Source organism: Zootoca vivipara, chromosome 8 (assembly GCF_965207765.1).
Source record: "Zootoca vivipara chromosome 8, rZooViv2.hap1.1, whole genome shotgun sequence".
Classification (NCBI taxonomy): Eukaryota; Metazoa; Chordata; class Lepidosauria; order Squamata; family Lacertidae; genus Zootoca; species Zootoca vivipara.
In genome coordinates this window covers 59,335,992-59,353,546 of record NC_142591.1, presented here as the reverse complement: position 1 = coordinate 59,353,546, position 17,555 = coordinate 59,335,992, and the positions used below count along the sequence as shown (strand labels likewise).

The following is a 17,555-nucleotide window of genomic DNA, read 5'->3' as shown; positions in this document are numbered from 1 at the left end:
GAGACTGATAAAGGATATGTGAAGGTTTTTTTTTAAAAAAATGAAATGGGTCTGAAGGAGTGACTTTTTGTTCTACTGAATGAGGATGAAGGATTCTTGCTAACTTCACTTGTGAAGATTTAGGTTGCCATCCTATATTCACTTACCGAGGGAGTAAGCCCCACTGAACTTATTGGACTTACTTCTGTGTAGGCATGCATAGAATTGCACTCCTAGCAGAATAGTTGGCCTCATATTTGACCCTTCAAAGAAAATTTAAGGAGTAGTAGAACAGCTGGTTATTCATGTTCAAATAGCTATAGGAAGAAAACCAAGTGTTCCATTCTGTTGAAAATTTTCATTGGTTTACCAAAAAAAAACCCTCATTCCATTCACCACAGCCATCACAAACTAGTCTCAATTGGATAGACTTCTCCTGATTCTATGCTTCTTGCAGCAATTTTCCATTTTGGTTGTCTTTTACATCCTTTTTCAACTCCAGTCTGAGATAACTGAGCTCAAAGTAATCTTTGGATTTCCAGTAACACTTATAGCAAATTCTCCATGTCAGTATTTTAGATGAAATAACCATAAAACCAGCTTTCCTTTCCATTATTCTCGCAGAAAACCGAGGGGAGAGGGGAAGAAATGTCGCAAAGTGTATGGGATGGAGAACAGAGATATGTGGTGCACAGCTTGTCGTTGGAAGAAGGCCTGCCAGAGGTTCATTGACTAAAGCATGGAAGAAACGATGGAGGGGTATGGAGTGATTTATGGCAGGATTTTCTCGCTTGCAGCCAGGCTGTGTGGTTTTCCTCTTCTTTTTCTGTCCACTTCCTTCAGTGCTGGCTTCTACTTTGCACTCTAAAGTGAAGTAGTTATACCCCAAGAGAAGGACTTCTTCGAAGCCGACATGCAGCAATATAGTGGGAAACAAACAAAAACAAAACCTTCAAAAAGTTTTGAAGCAGGAGCAGCTATATGTCTTTTTTTTTCTTTAAAAGAAAAAAAAGAAAAGAACTCTTTTTAATAACCTTGAACAATTTGCCTGCTGGGACCATGTGTTTTTTTCACACTGCATTATTGTCTGTGTTGTGAACTTTGGGGTGGGGGTGGGAATCAAGTGATACTTCTTTCCCTAAAATGTTTATGCACCACACAAATGCATAACATAAGCTACAATTTTATCAAGAGCAGCTCTCCCGGGAGTGGTGAATATAATTATAATGTGAGCAAGTCTTGATTCAGAGGCGGGGACGTGTCCTTTAGAGGTACTAGGATGCTGCCTTGCTGGAAAGACAAGCATCCTTGTGAAGAATATTTTGTGAGAGGTCTCAAACTTGAAGCCCAAGCACAAGTCTTGTTTCTGTGCTAAAGGAGGATACGTGGGGAGGGCAGAGGAATCACCAGCAGGCCCAAACTAAAAAGTACAACCACAAGTGGGAAGGGAGTCAGTAAAGTTAAATGACCTTCGGCTGAAATAAGAATAAGAACTTGGGTTCCAATATGATCTTCCTAGAAGTGATTGCAGGAAAATTATTTGTGCTAAAGGCCCTGTTAAGGAGGAGCATGTGGACTTTTGTCAGCATTTATTCAGGGATGTGACAATCCAAACCAGCAGCTTCCTTCCCTGCCTTTTTATATGACATTCTGAAATGAACAGATCAGTTAAAATACAAGGCATTATTTCTGGGGGTAAAGGCTACATGGAGGAAAACAGCTGAACAACAACAACAACAACAATGCTTTCCAATAAGTAAAATAGGAGTGTCGCATAGCAGTTATATGTGTATATTAAAAAATACATAGAGGGTAAAGTTCTTTCAAGGTCAGAAATAAAAGGTCTTCAAGCTGCCTTGCACTTTGATAGGTCTTGGTGCTTTAGTGTAATTTAGTATTGGGGTGGCGTCCATTAGAAGGCACATATTATATTAGTGGGGTGGTGGCTGAGCGAGCTTTTGAATATCAGTGGGGGGGAAATGCATACAGGTAGATAGAAATTGTTTGTCTGAGCAGGCCCCACTAAAACAAATGAGATTGGTGCAATAGCACAATGGGATGCTTGTTCTTAAAACATCCTGATGGATTTTTGTCCTGTGATATTAACTCAGGTGGAAAAAGAATGGTATCCCAAGTTGGGAAAACAAGAGCAAGAGTGGGAGCCTATGTGGATGTCAGTCCAACTATTGCATGACTACATGTCATAGGCAAATTTTATTTTTTGTAAGACCACAGATACTGGTCTGTCTACCAATGGCTGAGGGGGGCAGCACAACATTTAATTGGAGCACAGCATCTATAGCTAGGGTTAGTCCCCACGCAAACTTTTTTTTAAAAAAAATAGCTTTAACAATAGGCCTCTTCCTTTGTAGGGTTCTCCACAGGTAAGCCTAAGATTCCAAAACGAGTGTATTTGGGAAACGTCTGGGTTGCATCAATAGGGTTCTCCTGTGTAAGCAGTCCCAAAAGAAATTCAAGCAGTTTTCTCTAACACCTCCAAAGAACACAATCCTACAGATCTTGAGCTGATGCAGTCAGTCTTAACAGCTGCAGGATAAGGATCATGCCTTCCTGGAGATGTGGCAGTGAAATACAGTGGTACCTCTGGTTAAGAACTTAATTCGTTCCGGAGGTCCTTTCTTAACCTGAAACTATTCTTAACCTAAGACACCACTTTAGCTGCTGCCACGCCGCCGAAGCACAATTTCTGTTCTCATCCTGAAGCAAAGTTCTTAACCCGAGGTACTATTTCTGGGTTAGCAGAGTCTGTAACCTGAAGCGTTTGTAACCCTAGGTACCACTGTAACAGAAGGCATGAGTTTTATACAAAACGGCATTTAAAACAAAACCAAAAATGAATAGTGTTGTTACTACATGGCAGCTTTTTAGATCTAGCCTGACCATTAAAGTTAAAAGAAAAGGTAATATTTGAGAGGCAGGGGAGTGAAGCTTTGTTTTTAGTTGCATCTTCAAATGTCAGTGGTGTTTGGCAAGGCTACCAGCAATGCATAGTGTTTACGTGATCGGGAAGCTAACTGCTAATTCCAGAGTTGTATACCTAATGTAACAGTCACACCCTGTGTTCATGCTTTAATGTGTAATGTGTTAGGTTGCAGTCATTCTTATGTGTTGCTGTATATCTCTTGAGTGTTCACAATGATCTGTTTGAGGTTTACTCAATAGGGATCACCCATAACCTCTGTTTGGACCTGTTGCTTGGAGACGAGTACAAACAGTAACCTACTTCCTTAATGTTCAGGGGGAGAAAAGGTAAGGCACAGGCTTCATTCCTAATGTTGCATAGGCAATGTTTGTAGAAGGCATGCTTGCTAAAAGACCCAGGTCCAATTCCTGGCATTTCCATTAAAAAAAACCTTAAACAGGACTATGAAAGACCTCTGCATGAGGCCTTAGAGAGCCACTACCATTTGGAATAGATATTATTGGCACCGATAGGCCAAGAGTTTGACTTTGCAATCACATGTTTTTAGAAGAATGAAGTACCGCAGAAATATTTTGCACTCAGCAAATTCTTTATTATTTAAATGTTCCAGTTGAGGTTCACATGGTCCTGTTCTAGTTCTGTGGCATTTTCACAGGACAATATTGCCATACAAGTGGCAGAATGATAACTCACATTCAAATAAACCATTATATGTCTAAAGGTCACAAAACCAGAAAGTGTAAGGGCAGAGAATGGTAAATATTTAGGCTGTTGGTGGGTGGGGCGGGGGCAGGTATTGGAAATACATAATAAACTAGAAACCCACAGCTGGTATTTCGTTGCATGTATTTATGGATACGATTGGAAATTCTGTTTCAGGATGGTGGCATATGATAGGGACTGTACCAAATTATTATTATTGGTGCTCTCAAATGTTCAGAGCTGAAGTCAGCCCTTGACATAGCTAAATATTCACAAGACTTGAAAACCAATGTTTGACCCTTGATCGTTTTAGCATTTTTGTCAGGCATTCTCAACTTAACTCTGCATTCATGAGGGCTAGAAACACTGAAACATGATCTTCCCAGGATAATGCCTGCTGAATATTGCCCACGACACTCTGTCTTAATGCAATAGCGTTCATAAAAATTAATCGGCATCAACAACTTATTTCTCCCATCTCCATTTCTCTGCTCTGCAAAGCTTTCTTATACTGTGTATGATTCAAGTCTTGAACAGTGGGAGTGTCCTATGTGGCAACACTGAGATAGGCTTTGTCTGAACTACTGTTTGCCATAGCTAGGTTTAAGGCCAAGCTGCCCTAAGATAGGATTTGGTTGTTTACTCAATTATTGAACCACCTTATAAGTGATTCTACTGGACCTCTTACAGGAAGAGAAGAGCGTAATTTTACAATAGAACTGCTTGAGCTTGCCTTGCTGTACATAGTAACTGCTTGTTCTAAAATTGCTTACAACATAACATTCTTTTTTTATTGTTGTAGAATTTCAATAGGGCTTTGAAACCCAGGAAAACCACAGAAAGTAGGTCATTAGCTAGAATTGTAATTAAGCCAGCTTGTCAGGTGAGAAAAAGGCTATACTGAACCACAGGAGGCTGCAGGCTGTTTTTTAAAAATACTTGTTGAAGTCCATTCATTTAAGTGGGTCTACTCTGAGTGAAGTTTATTTGGATACAGCCGAGTTTTGAATATCCGACCATGTCAGAGTTAGCCATCAGAGGCCTAGAGTCTCTTGGATGAACCCGTTGAGAACTGCCTTGTGGTTAGTGTTATATATGAAAATTACACCACCACCAAAAAAACATGCAGTGTGGACTTGCAGCTCAGTGGAAGTTTTTATTCTACTTTCCCTTTGAAAAACCTGCTCTTGCATTTCAAAAGAGGTTGAGCATGCAGTGGAAGAAAACAAATCTGAGGCTCCTTGGACACACAATTGTTTCTGGTTCTTTGTCACTGATTCTATTTGAAATGTGGAATATGCTGTTGTCGACCTGATCCCTATTCTAAAGATCCACCGCATCCTAAACTTACCGTAGTTTAGGAATCTTACCGTAGGCTTGCCCCCTAATTGTTATTCCCCCCCCCCACCCTGCCCTATTGACTCTTAAAAATTATGTAAATAAATTATTTTCCCTCAGGGAAGGAAAACAAAAAGAATAGCAATATAGTTTTGTTTTAAATAGAATTGGTTGAGCACAGAGAGAGAGATAAAAAGTTTTTGTTTTCTGGCCAGATTTATTCAATAAAATTTGGAAAAATTAGTCCCTTGAAGTTGTTTATAGAAACAAGCATTTATCTTAATCTTGTGTATATTCAGTAAGGCGGGTTTTGAAAGGTGACATTTGTTTACATTAGGAATTGAATTCTAGTGGACCCTAATTCAATTGGCAGTTGACCGTTCTTTCTACAATCACACTGCTCAAGTATCTGCAACAGAATAACCGCTCTTTTTTTTAAAGTTTATTATGTGCAAATAGTGTGTCTTTCAAAGACAAAAAGGTATTTGGACATAGTCAAGCCAGTCATTCCTATGCCCTGTAGGCTCAACATGGGATGCCCACTTCCCCCCCCCCCCGTGATCCTCTCCCAAGGTAGAAATTAAATTCTTTCCCAGGCAATACTGGTCTTATCTGTACCCAAGGAGTTGCAGGATCCACTTTCAGGCATCTTTTCAATCCCAAAATGGGTAGCAGATTCAAGGGGGTACCAAGTGTATGAAAACTCAGTATTGTGCTGGGGGGAAACAGGCAAGGAAGAGGCTGTAAGACAGTTTGAGGTTTGTTTCCCTTCTGATCTGTGTTCAGATGGGAACTTCTTACCAGAGCTTTTTTTAATTGTTATTTATTTTTTCTTTATAGATTTGTTTTAATGGAACTTCCTCTAGGTCAACTTCATGTCAGCAAGATAGAATTTTAAATAAAAATGAGACTTATTCATATTCCTACATATGAAAATATGGCATAAATGGCCTTTTTGTGGCTACACATACAGGAAACCCAACACTCCCCCCTCCTTTTTAAAAAAATTTTTAAAAAGGCAGTACTTTTTTATGTGAATGAGGGGCCACCCATCCTTTATCTGAGCATAATGTAATACTGTTTTTGTATAGTCCCGTTCTGTCAAACGCCTGGCCCTCAAGTCCAGTATATAGTGCATGATTCCTTTTCGTGATCAGAGCTCTCATAGGGATGCTGATCTTGCGAGAACTTTCACTTTTGCAAAAGTTTTGTAGGAAACGAATACTAAAGTCTGCCCAGAGAGAGAGAGAGAGGTCATTCTGTATACAGTATTAGGAACATAAAAAGAGCCTGCAGGATCAAGCCAATGACCAGTCTAGTTCAGAGTCTTTTCCACACACACACACCAAATTCGCCAACCAGATGCCAGAGAGAAACTGATTATAATAAAAAAATATAAAAAAATCATTCCAACCTTAGAGACCAACTAAGTTTATCATTGGTATGAGCTTTCATGTGCATGCACACGAAAGCTCATACCAATGACAAACTTAGTTGGTCTCTAAGGTGCTACTGGAAGGAATTTTGTTTGTTTGTTTCGACTACGTCAGACCAACACTGCTACCTACGTGTAACTGATTATAATCAGTTTGCAAGGGTGTTTCTTGGAAATTTGGGGTGCCCAAGTGTGAATATAGTAAAGGCCAGTAAGCTGCTAGGCATTGCAGGTGTTCCAGAGTCTATTGCACCAGACAAAGAGTAGGAGTGGATTGGCAGACAAATTAGAGTCAGGCGGGTTGTCTGAGGAAAAGAGGTTTCTGAGCATCATCGTTCTATGTGATTTTCTGTCTTGGGAGTCCCTAGTTCAGCAAAACACTTAAGCTCACGTTTAATTGAACTTGCTTATGTTTTTTTTTTAAATTAGGACCACTTAACAATGAGGCTGAGTCCCTTACACTATTAGGGTGCTAGAATGTGACTAATTATATTTCTAATATTGTATTTATACATTTACATTGCACGACAATCTGGATTTTTTGAGGTGCCATGCCATTTGTTGTCTAGGTCCAGAAAGCTTTTTTTCCTCCCACAATTTATATATATATAAGGGAGAAGTAATTAAAGATATGCCAAGAAGTAGCCAGCTTCATTGACTCTTTATAAAATATTGTAAAATTAACGTGTCTCGTGGTGGTCTTCGTGTCTGAGATATGCAGTAGTTATAGCAAAAATTAAATAAAAAAGGAAAGCGACAACAGCCTTACTGAATGGTGCAATATAGATTTTCTATTAAACAAAGGGCTATCTTGCTGAAGAAAAGTATAAGCCACTGTGAATAATAATAATAATAATATAATAATAATAATAATTTATTATTTATACCCCACCCATCTGGCCGGGTTCCCCCAGCCACTCTGGGCGGCTTCCAACAAAACATTAAAATACAGAAATCCATCAAACATTAAAAGCTTCCCTAAACAGGGCTGCCTTAAGATGCCTTCTAAAGGTCTGATAATTGTTATTCTCTTTGACCTCTGGTCAATAATTCTGCAGCATCTTACTAGCAAGTCTGCATAGCCAGAACTTTTAGCCAATTTAATAGGTTTCCAAAATTTGAATAGGGATGTAATTTGAAAATCCGTTTCAGAGAGGGATTTTTCTCGTCATTGTCAGTTTGAATCCTATTCTCAGGGCCATATGTCCCATAGGAAAGGAAGGTTAACTAGTATTTGAGTCCTGAAAAAGTCTTGTCTTTTTGTCATAAACTGGTCTCTGCCTAGTTCTGGCTTTTAGACAACATGAAGGTAGCTTAAAATTTGCTGGTTTCAAATCTGCTGGTTTCAAAACATACTTTGGATTGACCCACAGTCCTAGGTAATGATTATTTGTTTTTAACCACAAGACTGAAGGCTTTTCAAGCATCATAAGGAATGATCTTTTTTCTCTCTTACATTCTTCAAAGGAAAAAGAAAAAATGCTATCTAAAACCCCTAACGTTCACCAAAGATTAAAGATCCAGGGAGCAGGTTATCTTGTCGTTGCTCTCTTTTTTTACCATTGATGTTCTATTGTTATGGATCTCGAGGAAGGTCAGTGTGCAGACAAAAATACAAGCTATGCTTGTAAAGAATTTGAGCCAAGATGAAGTCTTTTTTTTATCAGAAAGCCCTGATTAGGGATACAGTAGTCATGCAATTTAGGTTATCAATATCAAATACCTTAAAATGCACTCATGTTGTACAAAGGTGGCAGTACTTTGCATCAGGTGAACAGATTTCTGGTGGGGATGGAGAACAGAGGCTAACTATTTAGCTGAATACCACCCTATTTTCCAAGTACTTAGATCAAGCTTGTGGCTTAATTACACAGAGTAAATTAATGAACATGGTCTGTTCTAATTGTCAAGCTTTGATTAAATATTTGGATTGATATTATATTATATTGATACTATTCTGGAGATCCCGAGTCATAAGATGGCTAGATTGGCCTCTACTAGAGCCAGGGCCTTTTCAGTACTGGCCCCCACCTGGTGGAACGCTCTTTCCCAGGAGACCAGAGCCCTGCGGGATTCGTCATCTTTCCGCAGGGCCTGCAAGACAGAGCTGTTCCGCCTGGCCTTTGGGTTAGACTCAGCCTGACCCCTGTGTTTTCCTCCCCCATGGCTTGGATTTATGGCCTACTTGAAATGAGGCTGCAATTTAAATTTTAATACTGTATTTTAATCTGTATTTTAATTAATTGTTTTTATGTTTTATTGTAATTCTGTTGGTGTCAGCCGCCCTGAGCCCGGTTATTGACTGGGGAGGGCGGGGTATAAATAAAAATTTATTATTATTATTATTATTATTATTATTATTATTGATATAGTAAAAGCTTCCTCAGGTTGCAATAATGGCACCAGTCCATCCTGACAAAGAGTAGCAAGCCTAATTATAATTTACAGTGGATCCCCCCCTTATCCTAAAAAAAAGGAACTTTGTTTTATTCCAGAAAGGTGGTCATTTTCTTTTAAAAGGGGGGGGATAGGGGAGAAACCATTTTGTACTTAGAAAATAATATGTATCTGAAGTCTGGGATCCTAAGTTCATATTTGGAAATAAGTTACAAATGAAATAGTAGAGCTGATTTTCAGACAAAATCGGTAAGGGCTGCAGCTCCTGTCATTTGCTGGGAATAAGTATTTAAATATGTGCTTTAATGTCAACAAGACAAACTATAGACTGTTAGGAACTGTCTGTAAGTTGAGGCTAAGAACCTGAAATCCAAGCTTTCCGTTTTCTTACAGTTATTTGAGATTCTCTTTAAATGTTTAGATGTAGATGTTTTAATCAGATTCTGATGTTGTGGAAATACCTTGGTTCTGACGAAGGTGGCACAGGCCTGGTTTGAATGCAGCGTTGCCTGTTTTGCAAACCATAGTTGGTGAAGACAAGAACAAGGGTCAAGCCTGCATACTCTTCCCCCTCCCCTCCTCTTGAGCATTGGCTTCAGTGTGGAGATCTTGGTTTGCTTTTAAATCAGAGTTCAGTGTCCAAAACAGGAAACTGCTTTAATATCAGTTTACTAACAGAGGTATTAAATCAGAAGACAACCCTGGGCAACCTGTCTGAATCCAACCTACTTTTTATTTTTTGACAGACGTGGCAAAGTTGCAACCTGTACATATATTCAACAGAGGCCAGCTCAGCATGTAAACTTCACTAAACAAATCAACTTGTGAGGTTAGCCTAGGAGGGGAAAGTTTGCCTGGCTCTCGACAAGCTTGGAAACCTAGGCTGTAGTCTACAAAACTACTTTGCTGAAGTTCTCTTGCAGATTTTTGCTGAACTTGAGTTTTATAGCTGCAGCCACTGTTGAATGTCTATGCTAATTCAACTTTTATCTCCTGTTTCTGTCTCATGTCCATCTCTGAGCTACGTTGCAGCTTATAGAAGTTTTGACTTATTTGTGAATTATGCTCCTAGCCTTCACATGTGAGAAGATATGTTTTAATATGCATGTTCGTCAGGTTCGGAGCTTTCTAGAAGAGAAGTGTAAGAGATTTCCATACCCTTTTTCTCCCTGTCAAGACTGTATTGCTGCTGAAAATGTATAATTTTAGTGAATGTTGGAGAGGCACATGGTACAAAATAATAAGCTTTCTTTTTTCGGGGGAAAAGCTAAGTTCCAAAGTGTACATGGAATACATGTTATCAAGCACACTTGGTAAGCGCAAAAGCACTAGTTTATATTTAAGAAATTGACAGCACAATCCTAACCATGTCTACTCAGAGGTAAAACTTACTGAATTCCATGGGGCCTATTCCCAGGTTAGGATTGCAGCCTAATATGTCAATCTTAAATGTTTAATTCATGTGTTCAGTTTGGTTTTCTAGCGATTACTTGCAGAGTTCTATAAAACTGCAGTATATTTATAAAGAAAGAAAAAAACGACCTGTTAACAAAAAGCTCATTGGGAATATCACTTTAAATTGAACTAGTGGATTCTAATAACAAAAAAGGTTTCAAGAAGGAAATGTAGTTAATATTATTCAGTTACTGCAGGGATCGGGAACTTTTTCAAGACCTAGGGCCATGTCCCCTTCTGGGAAAGTTCCCAGGGGAGAATGGGATCTGAGGCAAAAAGCAGGCAGAGCAAGAAATGCGAATTTTATAGGCTAGCTTCTACACAGACACTCCTCATCCTATATTCTCAACCCAGGCAAACAAGAGGCACTATCAAAGTTCAAGGATGCATTCAAGGCAGGCAGAAACACAACACTCAGTTGTAGGGCCAGCAAGGGGGTGTAGCCTGTGGAAAGTCCTGAGGGCCCCCACCCCTGAGGTTCCCTGCCCCGGAATTACTGCTTCCACAGTTAACGTTTGCAGGATAACTTATTTATGTCTCCTCCCAGAAGACTCTATGGGTTTTAATGAATGTAACTGTAAAACTATGCATTTTTCATAAGAACATGTGTTACGATATACCGGTTTAGAAATATTCCTAAAGGTCTACTAAAATGGTTAAATGTCGCCCATGGTGAATTGCTTGAATTTCCATTCTTGGCACACTTAAAATTCTGCTTTAGAGGGACGAGAAGGAATGGCGTCGTGGAAGAAATGTGTGTTTCTCTCTCTCTCTAGGTAATGCAGTTTTAAGACAAAGGGAAAGCAAGCAAGTGAACTGCTTTCATGTCCCATTTATTTTTAGGCAGGAGACTTGGGTGTTTGCCGGTGAGTCTTAACAGTGTGCAGTGCATGGTTTTGACTGGGTTGTGCCCCATGTTTTTATATTAACTGTGAGCAGCATTTAGTGGCCTGTCCATTCTACATCCTGCTCTATCAGCGACTGTGTACATTCAGCCCTGTGAGTGGTTACTTGAAACTAGTTGCCATAGAGAGTCGGGCCAGTCTTCCCCACACTGATGCCTTCAATATATTTTAGACTATGACCATCAATTCCAGCTAGCATTGCTGCACTGGGTAGGATTGATTGGGAAGTAATAGTCCAAAATATCTGGATAGGCACTAGGTTGAGGAAGTCTGGGTTCAAATACCACCAGCCAATTTAAGAAGTAACTTTTGAAAACCTTGTCAAGATTCTGAATATGCAGTTGTAACGGAGCAGAGTTGCAGAGTAAAAATGGCATTGTTAAGTTTTATTTTTTTACTGTAGTGTTAATGAGTTAAAATCCTGCCATGTTTTATTGTAAACACAGTGCCAAATATTTCCTTTTGCCTGATTAACAATACAGTTTTAGGAAAACTAGCATCCGTCCAATACAGGATGAAAGTCTCTTGCTAGTCTCCTAGGACTCGAGTTATACAATAAGATGTTCTCACAACTGGGGATCTATGCAGATTTGGAGGAATCTGCCTGCAAACATCATACTGAAGTGCTGAGCCTTGGACAATGCACAGATAGAGCTACAATTACTACATTACTAGAGGGCTTTTTCATAGTAGTATATTGTGCTCCCCGCGCCAAGGAGGTGACTTTAGGTTAGCCTCAGATTAGAGTCAAGCATACCTCGGAGCAGGGAGTGGAATTTCATCCACCAAAATTCAGCATGAATCTATCTGGGGAATAACTGCGGCCTACCTCTAGTCTGACACGGGGACAGGAGGCAACTTATCCCTAGGCGAATGCTGCAAAAAATTACTAACGTGTTTCAGGACCTGTAAGACTATGTCATATGCCTGCGGTTTCACTTCCACTGGAATCAGTGGAGCTCCTTCCAAAGAATGCAATGAGAGTGAGTCATCCTTTGGTTTTCAATAGGAGTCTCTTTTATTGTCTGTTTTAATATGGGGAATTCACTTTATAAATATTTGAAAGAGAGCTTCCAATTTTGGCACTAATGGAAATACTGGATACTTTTAATATATATTTAGAAGGTTATTTGAAAAGCAAAATGGTCTGTCTTTTTATATAATTTTTAGCCAGATACATATACTCTGATTACTACTTCTGTGGATTCCTATCAGACTGTAAGGGGGGGGGACTAGTTCAGGTTTCAAAACCCGGGAGGTAGGGGACAGGGGAACTGACTGTTTTGAAGTGCTTTGCTAGTTTTTAGTATATTGTGTGTTTGTATATAAATATATCTATATACAGTATAAAGACATATAAAAATAGGTCTGTAAGGTTCAGTGTTTTGTGTTTTTATCGCTGTACTCTAAGGAAATAAAATGTGTTTTGTATTGCTTTATGAATTAATTACAAAAGGCTTTATGCATTGATCAAAATGTTTTCTAGCTATTTTACACCAGAAGTTGATAAATAACTCTAATCCTATGTAAATTCACAACATTGAGTTTAGAAGTGGAATTTGAGATTTTTAAGCTGGCTCTGATGGCACCAGATAAAATGCACTTTCTTTGTGGCATGTAATATATTTTGCTCTCAATGGGCTTTAAAACAAAAGACCACAACATGTTTACATCTTTTCTTGTGCCCTCCTCGTCCCCTCCTTCCTTTATAATAATTGCAAAAAAATATTTCCTATTTGGCGGGGGGGGGACAAACAAATATCTGAGTTACTGAAGTAACATTGTTCAAGAACGGATTGTTGGGAATAGATTAGTATGTTGGTTTAAAAAAAAACAAATCATTTTAGTGATAGTCTTCAGTATGTGAGCTCTATTTTGTGATGCTTGGTTGTGGCAAATATGCTGTTGCTTATCTAGTCTAAATATCATTGCTTTCTTGTATTTTACTGTTAATGGCTATTCCATAAGTTGCACTTGCCTGAACTGAGTCAGAAGAAGTCTTGCGGAACTATTGAGACTGTTACGATGTCCAGAAACATTACTTAAATGCACTTATAATTGATTTACTACCATGCAGTATGTTGAACTGTTTCATGTAATAAAGGCATTTGTTGTATAAACTTTGTCGTGGGGGCCTGTTTTCCTTGAGCTACTTATTTTTGTGCTGAAACAAAAAAATAGGGGGGACAATAGCAAAGGCAGGGGAACACACAGCCGAATCTAATGTACTAATCTACTTATGGAAACATGGAATTTAAGTAATTGAAAGGGTTCAAAAGTCCAACACATTTTTTAAGTGATGGCTCTTCTTTGGGACGGATTACAAAACGATGGATGGGTATAAAGACAAGACCAAAAAAGCAAACAAAACCCAATAGTTTTAAACACCAATATTTGTCCATATGTTATAATGATTTGAGATAGCTCTAATTTGTATACGCTAGATCCGTTACCCTAATGGAAGGGAAGCGAGACTTAAATATTTTGATACACAATTTTCCTTCATGTTTGGATAGTCCTAAGAAGCAAGCATTCTTGCGCAAGTACAGCTACACTGCAGACCACTACTGTAATAAAAACTCCCTTTGCTCAACCGTGTACACCATGGGTAGGCAAACTAAAGCCCGGGGCCGGATCCAGCCCAATCGCTTTCTCAATCTGGCCCCTGGTGGTCCAGGAATCAGTGTGTTTTTACATGAGTAGAACGTGTCCTTTTATTTAAAATGCATCTCTGGGTTATTTGTGGGGCGTAGGAATTCATTCCCCAAAAAAATATATAGTTCTCCCCCCCCCATGGTCTGAGGGACAGTTTGCTGACCCATGGTGTACACCATGCAGGAGTGCCGGCTTGACCCCACAGCTGGGTTACCCAGGGCCAGGCACGCTGCCATGCAGTGTGCATGGCCCTGACACCTAAATTTGTGGGTGCCAGGCACCGATGACACCATGAGATACTAAGTTCTGTGTATCCTATTCAAAGTGGTACCCAGATATTGGAGTAAGACACACCTGCAATAATCTTCTCCATTCACAAGCCTTTTGCACTTTTACCAGTCTGGCATGATAGGACAGGCACCTGCTAGTGTTGCACCAGAGGGAGTCAGCCCAGCCTCACACACCAGCATGGATTTCCTGCAACTGGCTCCTCTATACCCAGCACAGCAGCACCTAGAACAAAAAGACATCTCACTTTAAAACCAGCTGGAAAACCCGTCCTACTAAATACATGTAAAACCATCTTATTATATACATGTATTCGTTGAGCAAATCTTTATCGTAGGTTGCCCTCTTGTGGTTAGAAAGTGTGTTTGCAGCTTTAAAATCCCTAAAACCGCTATTTACAAAGCAGCTAACGCCTGTCCTCTTTCCAAATAATCCATACAACTGGCAGTGCTGGTGGTGCTGATAGGAACTGCAGCCTAGTTAACATCTGCATCCATTCTCACTAAATTAAATGCTATTAAATGTCACATTCTCACTAAATTAATTGGAGCAAGAGCACAGAAGGATTCTACCTCAGAACCTGCTTGGACGGTCGGAGCTTAGCTCCAGGGCCTGTGGCATCATAAGGAAAGTGAGTGATGTTGATGCCTCTGGGCTGTAGGAGGCAGGACTACCACATCAGAAGATGCCAATTCCAGAAAGGATGGAGATTGTGCCCCCCCTCTCTCTCTAAGGTAAAGGTACCCCTGACCGTTAGGTCCAGTCACGGACAACTCTGGGGTTGCGGTGCTCATCTTGCTCTATAGGCCAAGGGAGCCGGCGTTTGTCCTCAGACAGCTTCTAGGTCATGTGGCCAGCATGACTAAGCCGCTTCTGGCGAACCAGTGCACGAAAATGCTGTTTACCTTCCCACCGGAGCGGTCCCTATTTATCTACTTGCACTTTGATGTGCTTTCGAACTGCTAGGTTGGCAGGAGCTGGGACTGAGCAATGGGAGCTCACCCCGTCGCGGGGATTCGAACTGCCGACCTTCTGATCAGCAAACCCTAGGCTCAGTGGTTTAGACCACAGCACCTGCATCCCTTTAAGATAGGCATGGCCAAACGTGGCCCTCCAGCTGTTTTGGGACTACAACTCCCATCATCCCTAGCTAACAGGAACAGTGGAGGGCCAAGTTTGGCCATGCCTGCTTTAAGGCAATGAAACAGTTCAGCAGTTTAATGATGCAAGGGATTCAGAGGAGGAAAGCTATCCTTTTTAATTAATTTGTATGCTGTTATTGACTTTTGTTTCCCCTTCTTCCTAGCAAAACAGGATCGACTGACCTATTCTCCCTTTCCCCTTCCTAGTGCATAAAAATCCAAATTAAAAGAAAAAGATAACAAAGAAATATGATGCAAGGGGGGTTAAGGTATTGCACAGGTGATGAAGACCGCCTCTCCAATTGTCCCACTAGCACCTGGGTTGGGGGCCACAGAAGGATGTGGCCCTGTTTATGACAAGGATGGCCAGCTGTACAGACCTGTACAAAAATATTTTTTTAATCATGAAACAATAGCTTTTACACCTCAGTTCTTACTATCTTGGTTTGAGGGAATGAGTACGCAAATCAGGATAAAAGGCCTATTGAAGTCAGGCACTAGTGGCAACAAGATTATCCATTGTGCAAAATATTTACAATTTGTGCACCCAATGTTTGAGCTGTACAACTTAGTAAGTAGCACTTTTTCGCAAGAACACTTACATGTGTAGAGATACACTGGGCACAGATACAAGCTAATGGGTGAGCAAGCTTTTTTGCATTCCACCACTGATTCCAGTTTTTTGAATTGCACATCTTGACTTCTAGCCTGGCAGCAGGGTCAATATACAATATACATACCTGGTGTGAGGCGAAGGTGTAAATCACAACAAATTGTCCTGCTTTGTGTGTAGGCAGTGCCTTTCTCCTTGCCTGCTACAGTTGCCTTCCCAGAAACTTTTATGTGCTACTTTCCCTGTGAGATTAGAAGCCCTGGAGCTAAAAGTAATTTCTTTGTTTAAATATTTATCAACCACAGTGTCATAAAAAAAACCCCACAACATACAAAAATTATAATAAGACCAATGAAAACATTGGTTAAAAACAATAAATACTGGTTGGCAAGAATAAATTAACATTTCAAAGACCTGCCTGAATAATACTACTTTAGGAGGTGCCTAAAAGAATTGTTGCCCTAAGGCTATGTACTGGTCTCCCCTTTGAGTTTCTCCCACCTGTGGTAAGATTTTTTTAGGTGGGGTGTAACACATGTCTTTTCAGATTAGGATTTGGTGGGGCTGCATAGTTTTATTATGTAAAACACCTTGAACCTTGGGAAAGGCTGCTAACTAATGCAAAACAGAAAACAAAAAAGGGAAAGCTTGCAGGGGGAAATGTTAATAATAGAACAAAAGGCCAGGTCTCCTCCTCTCCCCACCCTGCCCCACTGGCCCTTTAGCTCTGTCCATGGGGGAAAGTGAGGGGGGGAGAAAGATGCACCACTTTTTGAAGATGGGTCACATATTTGGATGGCTCTCACTCAAGTGGAGGCTCCAATGGGGAAATTCTCATTGAAACATTGCAGCCTGTTGCTGTAGTGGCCCATCTAGACAGATGGAAGGAATTAGTGGGTTCTCACTGCAGGGGTCACAGCTGCAGATGTCACTGGGAAATTCAGTGCTGCAGCAGCCTCCAAAACACCAAAGACAGTAAAATGGAGAAGAGGATCCAAAATCCCCTGAAGTCATGTGAGGGGTTAGGTAACCTGAGCTGGAATTCAAACCACTAATCACTTTAGAAAAGTGGGGAGAGTATGCTCACATTTGCACTGCAGCCTAGCAGACCAATCCTATCTAGAGCTTTACCGCAGCTAAAGCAGAGTGAGATCAACACTGCCCTGCCTGCTGCTGCTGAGACCTATATTTAACCCAGTTGCTGTATCTCCTTGTGCTGTTCTCTACTGACACAAAGGGAAAACGGGGCCCCTTTTTCCTACTACCCACAAAGCTCCTTTATAGACCAGCCAAGTGCCTTGTGGACAGTAAACCTGTTGAAGCCTTGGCCCCAGGTTTCTTCTGGGGCTTCGTTCCAGCACGAGAGGAAGGGAGTGAGAGGCGCATGGCACTATGCTCCACAGCATTACAAGGTTTTGCATTTTACTTCCATTATTCTTAGATACCCTGGGCACCTTTCGACACAAACACTCACCAGAAGAAGAATGTAAAGCTGGAAACAGGTGCAGCACTTTCAAAACGCTTTTCAACAGCAAAGCATTTACTTACGTTTAGCTTGGGGAACATATGTAGGAACAGGGTTTTCTGGGCCTGGAACCCTATTGTGGATGGCAATACTCCACCCCACTTGCAAAAAGAAGACATATGGTGTGCAAATTTATGGCTTCTTTTACAAGTGTGGTGGATGGGTCACACACAAATA

General features: G+C 40.4%; 1 protein-coding gene and 1 long non-coding RNA gene across 4 annotated transcripts in view; one reads left to right on the top strand and one right to left on the bottom strand.

Moving 5' to 3' along the window:
- ZNF704 (zinc finger protein 704) overlaps positions 1-13,275 on the top strand; it is a 56,453-nt gene extending 43,178 nt beyond the window's left edge. For both annotated transcript variants that reach the window (XM_035126042.3, XM_035126040.3), the window contains one exon: positions 604-13,275. In XM_035126042.3, coding sequence (XP_034981933.3) covers positions 604-715 — 112 coding nt within the window. In that variant the 3' untranslated portion in view covers positions 716-13,275. The remainder of the gene's footprint in view (positions 1-603) is intronic.
- LOC148684866 (uncharacterized) overlaps positions 1-14,298 on the bottom strand; it is a 38,985-nt gene extending 24,687 nt beyond the window's left edge. The window contains exon 1 of one of the 2 annotated variants that reach the window (XR_015951529.1): positions 14,165-14,298. This is a non-coding gene — a long non-coding RNA (uncharacterized LOC148684866). The remainder of the gene's footprint in view (positions 1-14,164) is intronic. The other variant, XR_015951531.1, reaches the window with a different exon arrangement.
- Between the last annotated feature and the right edge of the window lie 3,257 nt (positions 14,299-17,555).